General features: G+C 48.6%; 1 protein-coding gene across 3 annotated transcripts in view; it reads left to right on the plus strand.

Moving 5' to 3' along the window:
- The window catches only part of LOC144116373 (protein tolkin-like), a 1150388-nt gene that overhangs the window by 1062562 nt on the left and 69629 nt on the right, over positions 1–18197 (plus strand). For all 3 annotated transcript variants that reach the window (XM_077651146.1, XM_077651147.1, XM_077651145.1), the window contains 2 exons: positions 5442–5564; positions 10790–10950. In XM_077651146.1, the coding sequence (XP_077507272.1) occupies positions 5442–5564; positions 10790–10950 (284 nt within the window). The remainder of the gene's footprint in view (positions 1–5441; positions 5565–10789; positions 10951–18197) is intronic.

The following is an 18197-nucleotide window of genomic DNA, read 5'->3' on the forward strand; positions in this document are numbered from 1 at the left end:
CGATGGAGTGGCTCCGGAGTTGGGCTCGAGCGGTTGCTGGCAGAAGCTGCACGCCGTCGGGCTTCGGCGCTGAAGGCCCTCTTGGCGAACGATGTCGTTTTGAGCGTGTATGCAGTAGAATGTCAATAGTCGTCCGTTTCTTCGAGGATGGTTCCCAAAACCTTCCTGTAGTGTCGTTCGGCTTGGAAGATGAACAGGAGGCGAGCTTGTAGATGATGACAGCAGAGCATAATTTTACAACATACAAATACAGAGTTAAACTGGAAAAAAAAGCAGAACTGAATTTACAAAAGAACAAACTTTGCACTACTTTACTCATCGACCGGGCAGGTTAGTGCCTAAGTAGCATCACATTACATGCTAAGCATGGAGCCCCAGCTCAGACTGGACTGGACTGCATCCGTTTACATGCGCTTTTAAGCACTTGATTAACAAAGGACTAAGGGCGGTCATTTTCAGTGGCCCGCCCAAAGCATCAATTCTCCAATGAAAAATAACATGCGAGATGGGGACAACTCTTTGGGTTGGGCTTAGCCTCGAACCCAGATTCTTGTTAACAATACAAACTAAATAAACAACAAAAACGTCACCACTCTCTCTCAAGTGAGAGTATCCACAGGCTCTCCCTTCGGAGCTAATCCTTGCCTCAGGCATGCATACCGCCACCCACCATCGGTCCGCGTCGTTCGTCAGCAACAGAGGAGGGGGCGAAAGCGCCCTCGATGCTGCCGCGCTACCGACGGCGGGACACAGCTAATAATCATGAAGGGGTTCGTCTGTCGCTCCGGGAAACCAGATTAAGGGTCGCCCCTGTTTTCCCACATTCTTGGCGAGTCTTGCCTGTCCGCCATGACAGGTGTCCGTCACGGCCATCCTGGGGAATGCGCTTTTGTCCACTTGCGCCTGTCTTTCCACATTCTTGGCGAGTACTGCCTGTCTGTCTGACAGGTGTCCGTCACGGCCCTTCTGGGAATGCGCTTTTGTTCACGAGGCACCGCGGGAAGCTGTGGGTGCCTTCCCGGCGATAGCCCACGTCGTAAGGGGGTGGGGGTCCGTGCGTCAAGCGACAATTTTCGTTCCCGGTATGTACTCGGGGCTCTCGCTTATACTGGGGAGCGGTTTCCGCGTGTGCCGGCGTCCTGCTTTCTGCAAAGGTATGCAGCTGGAAAAGAGGGGCGGCCTTAAGCCCCAACTCGATGCACACACAAGGAATGTACCTCGTAGCACACAAGGAATGTCACAGCAGTGTGGTTTCCACCGCCACATCACCGCCACCCTCATTATATATATATATATATATATATATATTACACCGCGACCCCTCCTCTCCTTGCGCGCATGCGCGGTAGAGCGCAGCGGCACGGTGCGCCAGCTGCGTGCTCTGACGTCACTCGGCTCCTCGCGCATGCGCAGTCTCCTTGGCCGGAGGCGAGCGGCGTCTGCTCCGCGGTGGGTGCGCGGCGCACCAGCTGCGGGGATCTGACGTCAATCGGCTCCTTGCGCATGCGCAGAACTGGCGACCGACAGCCACATCGAAACGGCAAGACTGCGGTTGATTTGGCTTTCGCTACAAGAAAAGCAAGACCACGCGCCAAAAAAGGTACATTGCAACGGAATTTGAAAGTGATCACTTCACGGTTAACCTACTCGGCATAAAGTGCTCTAGCACAGCTCATCTTTGCAAGAGGGCTACAACGAATACATGAGTTTATAGCTATCCGAATAAATCCTGTATCCTGCACGCCGTGTTTATTGCGGTCAAAGGGACCGTGACGCCAGGAACTGTTGTTGGTCCGTTTTTAGCCGCAAAGAATGTGATAACTTTCAAATCGAGCTATACTGTACTCTGCATGCGTACAGGGAGTTGCATACTGCATTTCCCTGTTTATGGCAGGCAACATATTGTCATGCGTGCCACCTATCGTTGCTGCTGACTGCTCGGGCAGATCGGCAACGACGAAGCAGAAGGTTTGGTGGAGTGCGCGTGAACTAAGTCCCGACCGTTTCGCCCTGCTCCCGCTCCTGCCAAGCCTCTGGTTCAGGACGCCCTGGCCCGTCTCCCAGGTTTCCTTATCGGGTTGCCGCAACAACCCGTGACAACATATCGGAGCAAGGTGCCTCAGGGATCGCACAAGAGAGCACACATCATCACATCATCACTAACGAGGAAAATCAGAGGAACACACGTGCAAAGAAAATCTTCATGGTCCACTGAAAAAATAAGGGGGACACTTAGCTCTTCCTTAAGGGTATGACGCGAGTGCGTTAATGGATATTTGCTACATTGTTTCTTAATTAGTACCTCTTTATAATTACACACACCAGTAGGCATACTAGACCAAATGATATACCGCAAGATGCATAAGACACTTTCACTCGAGTTTAATTTTAATTCCAAAGCTCAGCGTGTGACCTCACAACCCTCTCGACCAATCCTCAATTAGTTTGACACTGCGCCTGGCTTATCCCAGGGTTTTCTCCAGGAATTGAAATTAAGGGTTTTTTCTAAATTTCTAGGGGGGGGGGGGGGGGGGGTGAGGGATGTTGAGGATAGAGGAGAAGCGGTAGTCATTTTTTTATTTGCGTCGTTGATGTGTCGCGCAAGACTAGAAACGCTTATGACTGCAAACACCCATGATAACGATGAGTGTGTAAAAAACAAACAAAAACATCGCTACGAATTTAGGTAATGAGAACAGTTTTTTGTTGAGCTGGTTGGTATTCCATGGTATAGGTTCAAACAGCGCGCACAGACGAGGAAGGACAATGGGATGTGTTCAGAAAAACTAGGGGATGTGTTAACCACTCGCTTTTCCTCCTATAGTATCCGCTCTAACGCTGTCGCGGTAAAAGAACGGAGCCAGGCTGACTCACGAGAGCCTTGAACAGTGAGTGATCGAGAAGAGCCTGTTGATCAGCATGGCATCTGTGGTCCTGTCGAGGAAAGAAGTGTCTTCACGCGACCCTGCAGGCAAATAAAAGTGAATATCTGCGATTCCTGGCTCTTAAAGCACAGGAGTTTCAATAAAGTTTCCTGATGTCAGTGCTACATCGTCATTGTGTTTTTGTTCCTTCTTTGTCGTTGTTTAATCTTTTCTAAGAACAGCTGGTACACGAGTTACGGTGCACAGTGTCAAGCCGAAGCTCACCCGTCACTATAGCCTTCAGGCCGTTGCGTTTACTTTTTGAAACGCTCCAGGTGAACTGAACGGGGATGGTTAGGGTCAGGCACACGAGGCACTGTGCGCATGAGATAGCAGCCATGTTGGGCAGGTGGCCATCGAGGTGGCCTCGATGCCCTTTAATGATGTTTATTAAACTCGCCGGCAATAACCGTCCGCTCGCACGCGTGCGGTTCTTTGAAGGAGCCCCTCATCACAATGGTGCCATGCGATATTGTGACGGGCACTTCTTCCTTCTGTAGTCGCGCAATGCGAGGGCTTACTATTTTTGATAGTTCCGGTCGCGACAGTCCTTCGGTTTCTTGCTTTTTTGTTGGACATACGCCTAATGGGTCTCGTGCTAAGTATCCTTCGGAATGTGTCGGGGAGCGCGAGCATTCTGCTTGTCTTACTATGAGTGGCGCCGCGGAACACAGCTAAAGGGCGACAGACGACGAAAGCTGAGCCATTCAGCTGCCAAGGTTCACTTGGTGAATAAGGGCCCCGGCTCCAGAGCTCTTTTGAGCCGAATAGCCTGAAATAAAGACAATAGGAAAGAGAGTTCCACGAAGTACCAAAATTATCAAATATTTTCACGTACGCTAGGCATGTCAGCGCAAATAAGAACCCAACGTCTCCTTTGTACTACGATTTGTTGTTTAGGTGCCAGAATTCTCGCTGACTGTCCTTTATGCCACCGCCGCCTTTGCACTGCTGATTAACCCTGTGTACCGGCACCACACTTCCTGAAACAATACAAGGCTAACTACCAGCATTGCCTAATAACCTGTATGAAAATATTACTCTTTTTGAACTCATCACATATCATAAACTAAAGGGGTATTTCTTTATCTTGAATGGGCATTGGCTCTCTGCTCTTTTTCTCAGTGAAAACTGTGCTGCAATAAGTAATGATTCTTCTTTCCATTTGTATTGTTTCTGTCTTCCATTGCAGAGTTATTGTGCTATAACTTTGTAAAATGATTAACTGTACATCATAGAAGAGAGCTTTTACTATGCGCGTCCTGCCATCGTGGTGCTAAATTAAGCATTATTATTATAACTGCATGTCTTGCTTCTTCGTGGCCTTCTTTTTCAGACTCCGTCGCGCACGGTCTCATTTCTCTCCTTCGCACCGCTTCTATAACCTTTCTCTGCTCTCTTTCTGGAGCAGGCAGACGTTGTGGCTCTTCGCGTGACAATCGACAGCCTCTTCTTTTCTCCTTTCTTACTTGGTGATAACACTGGACGCAGTCTTATTAATTTCAGCACGTCCTCGAAACTCTTTCGATATGCTCTTTTTCGTTACCGAGATAGTGTATTGTGGGAGATAGTTGAAGCCTATCAAATTCACGGAAATGGAGCATACATGTGTTAGTGACCCTTCACTTGGCTTGTCTGTTAGAGAGACAAGTTTTTGAAAGAGCGATTGAGAACCGCGTGTTAATCTTTTCCTGCACATCGGTCGGCATGTGGCGTGCGATTACTCTGGGTTCGTATTGGTTTTTGTTGTATATGTAGAAGCCTCTGAATAAAAATTCTTGTGGTTGCGAGTAAGCGTTTTGTCTCCTCTGTGCCATTGTATGTTAGCGCATGGATTTTTCATAATGACTTGGTTGTGTGAGCCCACGTCTCCTGTTCGTAATACAAGCATTTCAGCTGGTTGAGATTAATCTGAAGCTTTCATCAGCCACGTGCCTCTTCGCCAACAGCGTTTTCCCAATTAGGGCTAAAGCCCATTAAGCCGAACGAAATTCACATCTGCCACAGGGTGTCAAGTCCTCCAGTGAGTTCAAATGGAAGTGCACTGCACCAAAGGAGTCTTCTTCGTCTATATCTGGTGTTGTAAAGCAAAGGGACAATACCGTATGTCCGATTCATTTCCCCGATAGACTCCTCTCGTTGGAGAGTACTGTAGTCAAGCTTACGTGCCTGCGATTTACGGGTGGAGAATCTGCTCCACTTGGCGGTGCAGATTCAGCGCTGAGTAATTAGGCTATCTGGTCTTCTTTGAGCATAGTTTACCACCAACGGTTGTAAGTGGGAAAGCTCAAGTCCCTGAGCAGACGTTGCTACAGAATATGTGCACCCCCCCGCCCCCCTCTCAACAGCAACAATTTCTTGGGCCCACAAGTGGTGCGCTATTTATTTGAACCGACAGTGACCAGTAAAAACTCTCTAACGAGTACAAATATATGTCCACTGTGGCGAAGATTGCTTGGCTCTGCATTTTTGCTGTTATGAAAAGAGCATGTTCCATGTTGTGCCCGTTCCTACCAGAGTTCGACGAGTGCCAGAACACCCAGCATGGCTGCGAGCACGAGTGCGTCAACACTCTGGGCGGCTACCGCTGCGAATGCAACATCGGCTACGAGCTACACTCGGACGGAAAGAAGTGCGAAGGTATGCTCCTTTCGTTTACTTCGCTTTTTTGCACTTGGAAGTGCGCAGAGACACTTTCAGAGATCAATGTGGGTGTCGTACGGCACAGGTATTTTTTTAAGGTTTAGTGGTTGGTAGCTGTTCACTACTCGGAACGCTGTTCAGGAATCATCCCGAGTACTGCAACAGACGCGCCTTCCTTCTGCCACCCGCATTCTTTCGACGTCTCAACGGAAGAACTGTGTAGTTCGTTTGTTACCATAAAGGCTGTGGAAATATGGGGGGACAAAGGCCTTTCGCCCCGCCCGCACTCCCACCCCGCGGAGGGGTTCGTGCTCGAGGGACAAAGGGAAGGGACGACACAGCGTTAACACTCATATGCTATTTATTACACTTGAAATTAATACAGAGTGGGCCAGCTAGCTACAAAACATCAACGAGGCATTCCTCGGAAATAGAAGGCTACGTAAGAAGAACTTCCGACTTACCGGCTGGGGCAGGGGCGCGACTTCGGAGGTATCGGCGGCGAACGTTTGTATGCGCCGATAATGGCGGCCGGGTTTTCCCGTGCGCGCTGCATTCTTGGGGCAAAGCCATTCCCTAGCATTTGCTGGGGAAGGCGGTCAGAGCGCGCGTTTGCTGCGCTCGCTTCGCTGCCTGGAACCAGAAGTCCAGCGGCAAGGCACAACGGATCCCCGTGCGCCTGCCGCGGAAGGTGACGAGAGCGTGCGGCTCCAACCGCTCACCACGCTGGCCGGATCCCGAAGAGCCTCTCTCCGGTTCCGCAGAATTCCGCGTAACCTACGAGGTGGCGCTCCCTTCGCCGTTCCCTTTCCCCCATGAGGGAGACTTCCCTCCTCGCCCAGCCGGGGGCTGCCCGTCCCGACGGCCGACGATGAAGATGGGCCGCATCGAAACGGAGGGGGGAAACAGGTTCTCCATAAGGCCAAACAGACGTCAAAGTAGGGGACAATAAAGCAAGTGGAACACAATCCACTTGGTAAAAGGAATCAAAATAGTTACAACTACGATATTGGCGATGTCCCACATATCAGGCGAATTGAAAGGAAATAACACGACGCACCAGCGAGTCGGGCAGCAGAAATCTCGACCTGGCCAGTGGCTGAGATGAGGGCGTCGCTGTCTTGGCAGCCAGTGGCTCCCTTTCCGAGCCAGAAGCTGCACAACATCGGCGAAAAGCGCATGGCCAACGCGAGGCTGTAGCAATTAGCCCACAACCTATACACGTCTCGTGTGAGTCCTTCCTGGTGAGCGCGAGAAGTGAACTGAATGAACGACCTCCTGGAATGCCACTTGCTCCAGCACAGTCGTGGCGGAGCGCATCACTTCGCAACCGTCAGCTGTCATAGCTGGCCAACGTTACGAGCTCCGCCCAGAGCAGAGTATGGTGGAACTGTCTTAAAAATGGGTACTCTTTACCACTGGAAGCTGCCGTGTTGTATGTCCGGTTGTTTCAGCGGAGTCTCGTACGGAATCGGCTGTACGCAAAGGGCAGCAACCTTGAAAGAAGTTAACGGCAGGAAACCATGCGTATGCAACAAACACGGTAGGCATGCATGTGCGCTTTGTGACGTTAAGCAAGACAGTCCTCGATTCGCTCACTGCTGTTTTTGTTTGGTAATTAAATCGCAGCCACGGTGCATTAAGCAGTGGTTATCACCCAACTCGCTTTCTTATCAACTCTTATCTGGCCCGTCTGGCTGCAAAAACTCAACAATCTGCGCGCCAAACTCAGATGTTTTCTAGCATTGTTTACAGGCGCCTCTTTGACGGCATCCTACCTTGGCCGGCGTGAGCTCTTGCTTGCTGTGTTTTGTCTTTCTCTCCCTCTGTACAGCAGTGCCTCTTCTACCTTGGCAGTATTGAGAGGCAAAAACAAAGCGCTAATTCTTGTCCTCAAGGACAACGAGGCCGCCCCTAGATGGGCACGCCCGGCCGCTTGGCGTCGCCGTCCCTGAACGGACGCTCCGAGACCACTTTGGGCCGTCAGATGTTAGAGCTTGCAGAATCATGGCTGTATTCTTGTGTCAAGCCACTGTTCGGACCAGTGACATCACTGCACTGAGAGGCCGTATTCTGCGACCACTTTTCTCCCCTTTCGCTTGAAGCCGAGATCTCGGCGAGTCTCAGACAGAAAAGGGACAGAGACAGTCAGAGCTGACTGACTACTTTTATTGCAGGAATGGTGCGAATATACCGGGTGTCTTTTTTAACTGTTTAGAGATAGCTTTTTTTTAACCCCTGCGAGGGATACGTCGATGCAGTCTGTGCAGGTGGATTGTACATCAGCAGCAGGTATCTCGGCCACGAGCACGCACAACAACTTTTTCTTCATCATTCTTTCCCCGGACTGCTAGCGACTGGAACGGCCTTCCCCATGAACTTGCTGCCATCACATGCCAAACTATGTTTCTTAACCAAATTACGCGTTTGCTTGCATCACGATAATCATTTTTCTTTGTATAACTCGTTCAAGATTTGTGTACTTTTTCTGTTGTTAATCTATATGTGTCCCACCCCTTATGTAATACCCTCACACGAGGGTCTTTAAGGAAATAAAGTGAAGTGAAGTGAAGACACTACGCGGAGCGCTGTACCACACACGGTTGCGTCACAATTTTGATATGAATGTTTGGAAAACTGGCGCCACACGGACATCGGCCAGTGGCGAGTATATTTAGACGAACGACATGTATTGGATTGTCTGTAGTGGTGGTGCTCGGCTTTCTGTGTGCGTCGTACGGCTTTTTGATGACGTCACCTTATTTTTCTTGCCATTGCTGGGATTTTCTGTGAGTACACACACACACGCTGCCGGCTTTTCTCGTATGGACTACTATGCGTTCGCATTAAAATATGCAGTGTCTAGAGAGCCGACCGACAGCGCCTTTATGCAGCCATCGAGTACTGTCGATGGCACAGCAGCAGCGTACTGCAGCACCGTCCAACTGTGCTCAATTCTAGCGCCATGACAAAAAGTACCGCTCCCTGCCACATCATGACAGTTGGCGACCCAAAGCACCTGATGTCACGAGCTTACCGCAGTGGTGCCACCCGTGCGCGAGGCGGACGACTGCTCTGTGGCAGTGCGCTACTCCTTAGTCGTCACCAAGCCTAGTCGATTTCGCATCAAAGCCACAACGGAAGGCGCTTTAGCCAGCGGTGTAGGCCTTATGCAAAAACTGACACTGCCTTGCGTTGACCGCGTGCGTTTCCGCCATGTTGGGGAATTCCGGATACCGCAGTATATGGTACTACGGGATTAGCGACGCGCACATTGGCATCTATCGTCGTCCAAGATGCCCAAATACTGCTCTGTACCTTGCTGTACACAAGAAAAAGGACCCAAGGATAACCAAGGAAACAAGATAAGAGTGCCAACTTCATACACTTTATTTCTCGCCGGAAGCACGATGCGAGGCCGGCGGGAAGCCGCTTGCGGCTGTTGAGTGCTTTTCGAGAGGTTATAATTATATCGCAGACAAAATCACAAAACAAATAACATGTGCACAGCTAAAATGCCCAAACATTAACTGTTTGCTTCTCTTGTATTGCCGAGGAGCACTCTTGCCTGCTAGCAGTTACGGCACCCTGCGTCGGTCAGCTAGTAGTTTCTCACGCGGGATTAGTTTTGCGTGGGCAGCTAGGCTTCATGTGCCCGTTTTTTTTATCTTTTACTAGGACCGAAATGGAGTTGTGGGGAAGAGCAAAGTTTAGACAAAACCTCCTGGTTTTTGCGGGCCTACGCGTTAGCGTTAGCAGGTGTTCTGCAGAGCGCCGGCACCCTTGTTCTCTTAGCACTGGACTCCACTACACAAATGCACTCTGCGCGCAGTGAAGTGGCACAACATAGCCTAAAGGTCATGTAAATTAAGCTGTCACTGTACCATCGGACGGCCTTCAGCACTTGAGAAAAACGAACACTCGGCAAGTTTCACCAAGGTGTACCCGTAATCGAATGCGCAATCTTGAAATGGCGTCGTCCATGCAATGCGGGTGCGGATACCTTACCTCAACCTCGATCGTGGACGCAAGAACAGAACAAACAACAGAGAACAACAACTGAAGAATCATCTGAGTCTGAGATAAACCTGCCCAGTACACTTCCCGGTCTTCAACTTCGGCAGGCTGACATACGTTTGCGTTGTGAATTTCTAGCTTCGCTGCCGGTGCCTCTGATTGGTATCCACGAGAGCGTTGGGAAACGAGGGCAACACAGAAAGGTCCGCAGACCACTCATCGCTCATTCCTTTTCTCTCAGGCCTGAAATTAAAGGACCGCCAAACTGAGAAAGCAGCTCCGCACCGCAATCCCCCAACATGGCGTCGATTGCTCGTTTCGGTTTTCTTCCGGTGGTTGGCAACATTTTTGCATAAGATCCACAGTGAGTGTTCCACTGATCGCATTGTTTTACTGTCAAGGTCAGTGTCTCAAAATAAAATAAAAATGTGATTGATTTCAGCTAGCCGGGTGAGCCGCACCGGTGGCAGCTTAAAAGCAGGAACTTGTTTGTAGCACAATTGCCACTGCTACCAGCAACTCAAGCCACCGATCCTCAAGAAAGATTCCTTTCTCACAAGGGAGGGAAAGCCTCAGGGTGCTTGCCAACGTTTCAACAAGAGGACTTGTCTTCCTCTGGGCAAAGCGTTCATCATTGGCGGGGTTTAAATGGAGTCATCCCTCAGAGGAGGAAGGCCCGGTGAGGGAGAAGAAAGGTGGGAATGGTGTTAGGATGGGAGGGTGAATCTTGTCCAGGTATGATGGCTGCTGGAGTACATTAAACGGGTGACCTGCAAAGCTGTAAAAGCTGGCCTATTTCCTTGCGCAGGTTTGCAGGTCAGTCAACCGGTTAATCCTCTTTAGCAGCCATCATGCCTGGGCAAGGTTCACCCTCCACATCTAACGCCATTCTATTTTAACTAGTGAATGACACGCTCGTAGAACTTTGAAAGCACCGTCATGAACGACGCTTTCAATTACTACAATAATTGTTTAAATATTAGTCACAACAGTGCTCAAATATTTGAGGGACTATTTTGTGTCTTCCTCGGCCATGATTGGACGATAGAGCTGTACACCTTTCACATTGCTGCAAACGATGAAATGTACTTTCTTGCATTGTGCTTCTTGTTTGCTGTACTCTTTTTAGCCCTGTTCATAAGTGACAGCTGTCTCGCTTCGTGCGTGATTGGGCTCTTACAATGCGCCTGTGCGTCCGCATTCAGACGCGTGCGGCGGCATGATCGAGGCCTCGAATGGGACCATCACAAGCCCATCGTTTCCGGACCTGTACCCATCCAACAAGAACTGCATCTGGGAGATCGTCGCCTCGCCCCAGTACCGCATCACGCTCAACTTCACTCACTTTGACCTGGAGGGGAACAACGTACGTGCACTGTTTTTGCCCTCCTGAGTGCGGCCTGGTACCACAAAGTGTTTATTCCTTTGCCCCGCTTCTGCTGCGTTAATTGGTGGCACACTGATGCGCCTCTGCATTTCGCAACAGGTGAACGTAGCTAGGAAGAGATAGCGCCACCTAGCTGCGCCTAACGGTGTCACTTATTCTTCTCAAGTGGGCAGCAATGCCGGAAGCATTGCTGCTGACACAGAAAATGAAAAGCCTTTGGCCATTTTAAAGTCTTTTTTTGGACCTTAGCATTAGATCTTACAAATGCAGAAATTACAAAATTTTGAAAATTGCAACTATTACGAATGGAGAAATTTCCCGAAGTTTGGAAGACAGCCAACGTGACGCTGATATTTGAAGGGAATGATTGTCCACACATATTCAGTTAACTGCTGTTTGCTGCAAGACGATCTAACACGCCCTGTGTTATAATGCGGTGGAACACTTTCAGGAAAATAAATTCTTTGCCTGAGCTTAGCATGGTTTTTGATAGGAACTTTCTCGTGTAGTTTACACAGCCAGTTTAGACCATGGTGAACATGTAGATGCGCTTCTCCTAGGCTTTCGGAAAGCACTTGATGTTGTCCCTCACAATCTGCTTTTCTTAAAATTATCATCATTTGACATTCCTGAAAACATGCTCGGCTGAATAAAGGAATACACCGGGTATTATTTCTATAGCATATTGGAGGTCCTGTTCCAGAGAAATGCCGGTGTCCGTCCATGCGCGTCACAAAAAATCCCTATAGGCCGAGAGGACCATGACGTAGTCGTAAGCACCTTCGCCGAAAAGATAAAATCGAGCGGGAATCAAACCGCTACCCTTTGAGTCGCGAGTCGGGCGTGCTACCTCTGAGAAACGTTGGTTCAGTGCGATAGTTCAGGAACTATAGCAGGAAGTGGCGAGGAGCGGGGCAGCACAGAGATTGTCACGTGGTACGTGCGCCACGGGGTGACGCAATTTGATAGAAGTTGCTTTGCGCTCTGCGGCGCACGTGGGGGGGGGGGGGGGGGGGGGGGGGGGGGGGGGGGGGTTTGGTATGGTAGGAATTGCGAATGACGTGAGAAAAAATTAACTGTAAGAATTTAGTTAATCATTTACTAGTAACATAGATCGCCTATTTCCTGACGTTCGCCAGCACTGGTATTGCATGCCCCCAAAACCATTTCTTTACCTGAAAAAGTCTCTTTTTCAGACTAGTTGCGAGCTTCCCTAAATGTCTAGTATACACTTCCGCAAACAGAATGTCATTCTGAACAAGATGTCGTCAGCTCCAATGCACGGGCTATGGGGCCGCTTTTACTTCTTGTTTACATCACTGATTTAGTAACACGCCTTCAGTCTACCATCAGGCTACACGCCGGCACCTGTGTCGTCTATGGTCGCGTGAAATGTCTTGCTGATATGAATCCTCTATAATGTGACCTCGAAAAAGTGCTGTCTGGTGTAACCGGCGATGGCTGCACTTTGAATACCAGAAAGTGGTATATGCAGTTTATGAAAGAGGAGACAGATTTCACAAGCTCATATAAATTGATTAATATTATAGTAAAAAACGAACACTGAACACATGCAAAAAACTTAAACCAAAGCATACCTGGTCTTCGGCATGACGCAGTCAGTGAGAAGATTCGCACTTTAAAAAAATGCCAAGCCCAGATGGCCACGCTGAGTGAATCAACGCCACTAATGTAAACATTTCAGAGAACTTTAGCAAGAATATTAGGCTACCTTAATTCAGCAAGAATATAGGACTTACGCTACATACAACTATTATGCTTTCCCACATTTTGTGCTGCTGCAGTGCAGTCCGTATGACCATTTCACACGGTAATACAAGAAAAGAAGAATGAGTTTTGGAGGCCACCTTTGAGTGCATAAGTACGCTATACTGTGGCACTGTGGTTCCAACACGTACTGCGTTCTAAAAACGGGTGAAAATGTTGCTTTGCTGATTTTTATTTTATTCTTACTTATTGGGAAATACAATTTCAGTTGTTTTTCTCGTCGTGTTTCTAACAGTTCTATATTACAACATTTCATCATGTCTGATACAGAATCGGTTCTCCGATTACGCGGACAAACCGCACTGCGGTTCACTGAATTTTTTCGAGTTCGTCTCGTCTAAGATGACAATGTTAAGAAACTTAGAGCTTTTGTGTCGCACTAATCTGTTCAAATATCCGTTTTTCAAATAACGATGTGATTGGTGCGCCTAACTTCTGAAATATTTTTGAAAACTTATAATTGTTTCTTTTTATTTCTTTTTGAAGATGACAACATTTATTGATGCACCCATACTTAATGCACTGCTTGACATGGGGACAGGAAAGGACATCACACGTCAAAACAGCATGCGTAAACACGGCGCACAAGAAACACCACAGCGACAAAACAGCACAGGTAAAAAACGGCACAGCGACAAAACGGCGCAGGGAAAACAGCATGGCGACAAAACAGCACGGGAAAAAATAGCACGCGTCAAAACAGCACGCCGGAAAAAATGGCACAGTCACAAAACAGCGCAGCAAAAAAAAAAAAAACAGCACGACAACAGAAATGCACGAGGAAAAAGCATCACATCGTAGCGCTGCTCGAGGGTTGCGCTATCATAGCCGTAACCGCAAACGGTAAATCACAACTCATGCGGCAGCGACCTTTGGAGTTAGCGAGTGCTCGTTTCGCTGGTTCATTAAAAAAACAGGGCAGACTCATTGATTGAGCAACAGCGTTGCTTGAACAATACATTTGGAAGAACTAGTGGTTATATAGTCCTTGCTTGCTTGGCTTCAATGATATAGTTTCTTTCTGTATTATATGAGAAGAATCTGAGCAACTGAGATATTAAATGGCCCAGGCATCTGCTGTGCGGTCAAATGCGCCGGGTAGATCTTATCTGCTTGCTAGGTTCGGTTTCCTTGGCTGCTTTCGATGCATTACGTGCTGCCGCAGGAAGCCGCTTCCTATAGCCGGCATGCATGGCTTCTCTCGCTTGATTTCGCTCTTTGACGTGTCATAGCCCTCGCCCGCTCCTCAACGGCCATAGTAACATTCGTGGCGATCACGACTTCCAAAGCATAGCAAGAAATGCTACCAATTCGAAGACGGAAAGCGAGAGGCCTCTGCATTGGCCGAGCGCTCCAAGGCATCGAAAAGCTTAGCGCGTCACTGATTCGAATTGAGATTGATGTATTATCATTTTTTCTGCTTCGTACAGTTCTGACGGCAAAGTTCTGAAATTCAGAAGCATCAAATGGCACCTAACAGCTTCACTAAAGAAAATAAAGGACGAGTGAAAGTGTGTAAAGGAAATAGACATCTAATTTTCGTTTCATGCCATAGAATTCGGATATCGAACCTTACTTCGTTTTATTGAAACGACTGCCACTAAACAAAATAAATCAATTCGCTATTTTCGTCACGAATTACAGAGTGGTTGCAGGCAGCCTAAGGCATGTTTGATTATTGAAGCTTACGGCAGCCTAACATGTGTAATGAACAGAAAATAGAAAAACTAACTTCAGTTACATTCCGGATAGTTAGAATGGAGTTGAAATCTAGCCTCAGACAACCATTGTGCAGCGTCCTGGTTAAACTCCAAAAAACCTGAAAATGTCGGCTCGGGCAATCATGTCATCGTTAAAAGTATGTATAGCACGCTGGATATTTTCAATGTGTGAAGGCCCTGTAGCCCGCTCCAAACAAAATTGTTGAATATTCAGTTGCCAACAGCTATAATTTGAAGAATAAGAACTTTTGGTACGCCCAGAATCCTACGTCGGGCGTATTTGCCAGAATTCAGCACCAGGATGGTCAAACCGTCAAATCGACCCTTCCAAGCAACTTTTTCAGCGTTATTCATTCATTACTCGTCCTAAAAAAAAGTCTATATTTGAGATCGCGAATATTACCCTACCGTGTGCCTTATTGAGCCTGTAAAGCGAGCATTCGCTAACTCTAAAAGTCGCTGCCACCTGTGTTGTGATTTACCGTTTCCGGTTATGGCTATGACAGTTCACCCCTCCAGCAACGCTGCACTCTACTCCGATGGGCTGTTTTGTCGTCGTGCTGTTTTTTCCCTGTGCTCTTCGACCATCGTGCTGTTTTTTTCGCTGTGCTGTTCTGTCGTTGTGCAGTTTTGTCCGGCGGGCTGTTTTGATATGTGCTGTTTTTTCCCTGTGCTGTTTTGTCGCTGTGCCGTTTTCCCCCTGTGCTGTTTTGTTGGTGTGCTGTTTTCTGTGCGGTTTTGACGCATGCTGTTTTACCGCGTGCGGTTCTTTTATGGCACCGCGTGGCAAGTATTGCTATTTTACTGTTATTGTGCTTCGAGTTACAAGGCTCTCCATTTTTGTTTCTCTAATATTCCTTTTCGGTAATTTGTTCCTTCACAAACTGATGTATTCAAGTGATTTAAGGCCTATTCTGTATCCTTATATGACCCCAGCGCGTTTAAAATCTCTGCAATAATGCCTTACTGAAAATATGCCAAATCGCGACCCGTCATTCTTTCCCAACGTCTTTCGTTAGAGTTCACTGTGCGGTGTCTAAATCTAGTATCGCGGGCCTTTCATCGTGAAAACGAGGCATCGTGCAGCAGAAAGCAGACACCTGCAAAGCGAGCTCAATTTTATAATTGTGCTTGAGATATGAGACTTTGAAAAAAGCTTTCACACTATTAAGAATTTTCCCTGTTTTGCTCTTTCCAGCACTGTCATGTTGTGAGCATTTTTTCTGCAGTCTGGACGGCATTGGGCATCTCGAGGAAGTTTTGACTGTGCATTACGGTCGAAATGCCTTACTTGGAGCACCACAGCCAAATTTTAACTTTTCCACATCGCATAGTTTTGATTTCTAGTTTATGTTATGTCCGGAGACCTTCTGTCCCAATACCCTGTCCTCTCCTCAACAAACAGTACCATATCAACTATTTTGAGTGTGCCAACATATTATTTTATTCTAGCTTACTTCCTGCTTCTTTCTTTTATTCAGGCGTCCTGGTGAGGGTTTGTAGACCCAGTGACGTTTAAGAAAAGTTTATTTTTTTTCTCAAAGTAAGCGAGAAGAATCTACGCTTAACATTAGTAGCCGTGAAAGGCCTGCTCTTAATGAGCCTTCTGCTGCTAACGACCACATGCCTATATTTTCTGTTGCTGATAGACATTATGTGTCTATGATTTTGTGTACAAAGTGTCTGATGTTTTCTGCCTGATGTTTTCTTTCAGGAAGTAGATTCCGAAACGTTGCAGGAATTTCGAGACTAAATAAGCACAGCGGAGTGACACGGGGTGTTACCATGATTCTCAGCTGAGAGAACGCGCATGAGTGTTTCATTGAACTGTTTTGTTGTGATTATAGATGCTGCTTTCTGTACTAACATCTCACCAAATAAAAACGTGCGCTAGAACCGGGGATAACATCCAGCCTAATAATAAGGATGAAAGAAAAGAGCGGGGTGTAGCAAATGTTTTTAAATACTCAAGATTAGAATGTATTTAATACTTTCAAAAATTCAGAACTCAGTGGAGTAAAACAAGGACCTCTGAGACACGCATTAAGTTCTACTATCGGAAAAGATATGGAAATTTGTGTTGTAAGGCGGGGGTTTATTTAAAAGAGCTGGGAGGAAGGGAGCAGCGACGAGAACAATCCGAGGGCAACCAGGTCGGGCACAGACACACGTGGCGATGGCAATACGGCTGACGCGCAGGGCCATCTTCTTCGTTTTCACGAGTCATCTGCTTCGTCTGGGTCATCATCTTCTTCAGAATCACCCCCGGGGCGAAGAGGAGCGATCCTGGCGACCTACGGCGACTGCAATATGGAGGGGTTGTAGTAAGGCTTGAGACGCTGGATGTGAACTGTCTCGCGGCCGCGGCGGCGGAGATCGGGAGACGGCGTGAGGGGTTCGACGCGTAACTAACGGGAGATGTGCGCTCCAGGACACGGTAGGGGCCGTGATACTTGGCGAGAAATTTCGAGGAGAGTACAGGAGTACTTGATGGTATCCAGATCCACACAAGCGCACAAGGAGAGAAGTGCGATGTGGTGTGAGCGTTGTCGTGGCGGAATTTCTGGCGAGACTGGGCGTCAGTTGTGAGTGACCGGGCGATTTGGCGACAATCTTCTGCGTTTTGCGCGGCTTCGGAAACAGGGGTATATTCGGAGGCGTCCGGTTGGTAAGGCAGAATGGTGTCTGTGGTAGCAGATGGATGACGGCCGTAAAAAGAAAGAAGGGAGAGAAGCCAGTAGTGGACTGCTGGGCGGTGTTGTAGGCGAAAGTCACATAAGGGAGGATGAGATCCCAATTCGAGTGGTTGGATGCGACGTACATAGAGAGCATGTCCCCGAGGGTCCGGTTAAATCGCTCGGTGAGGCCGTTGGTCTGCGGATGATAGGCGGAGGTGGTACGATGGATTATGTTACACTGGCGGAGCAGGGCGGTGACGACATCGGACAAAAAGGCGCGTCCGCGGTCGCTAAGCAGTTCACGAGGTGCAGCGTGACGAAGGACGAAACGTTGCAAAAGGAAGGAGGCAACGTCTGTCGCTGTGGCAGATGGAAGAGCGGCGGTTTCGGCATATCTCGTGAGATGATCAACCGCAACGATAGCCCAACGGTTGCCGGCCGCAATGTACGGAAGCGGGCCGTAGAAATCAATTCCGATACGGTCGAAAGGGCGTGGTGGGCAAGGTAGCGGCTGCAACTCTCCAGCAGAACGATGAGGAGATGGCATGCGACGTTGACAGGCGAGACAGGCGCGTACGTATTTAAGTACGAAAGTGTACATGCCGCGCCAGTAATAGCGCAGCCGGATGCGGGTGTATGTCTTGAAAACTCCCGCGCGACCGGATTGTGGGTCAGCGTGGAAATAGGCGCATATGTTCGTGCGCAGGTGGCGAGGAATAACGACTAACCACTTGCGGCCGTCGGTGCTGTAGTTCCGGCGATAGAGTCGGTTGTCGCGAATCACGAAGTTGGAAGCATGGCGGTGGAGAGCACGGGATGGAGAAGCAGCCGTGGGGTTGGAGAGAAAGTCGAGAAGAGAAGCGATCCAGGGGTCATTACGTTGCGCTGAGGGCATGTCGCTAATGTGAAGGGACGACGGGGAGACGTCAGAGGTGGAAAGGCTGGCGATCTCGGCTGGAAGTGGGCAGCGGGACAGGGCATCAGCGTCTTGATGCTTGCGGCCGGAACGATAGACCACGCGGATGTCATATTCTTGCAG

The sequence above is a fragment of the Amblyomma americanum genome, chromosome 1 (assembly GCF_052857255.1).
Source record: "Amblyomma americanum isolate KBUSLIRL-KWMA chromosome 1, ASM5285725v1, whole genome shotgun sequence".
Lineage (NCBI taxonomy): Eukaryota > Metazoa > Arthropoda > Arachnida > Ixodida > Ixodidae > Amblyomma > Amblyomma americanum.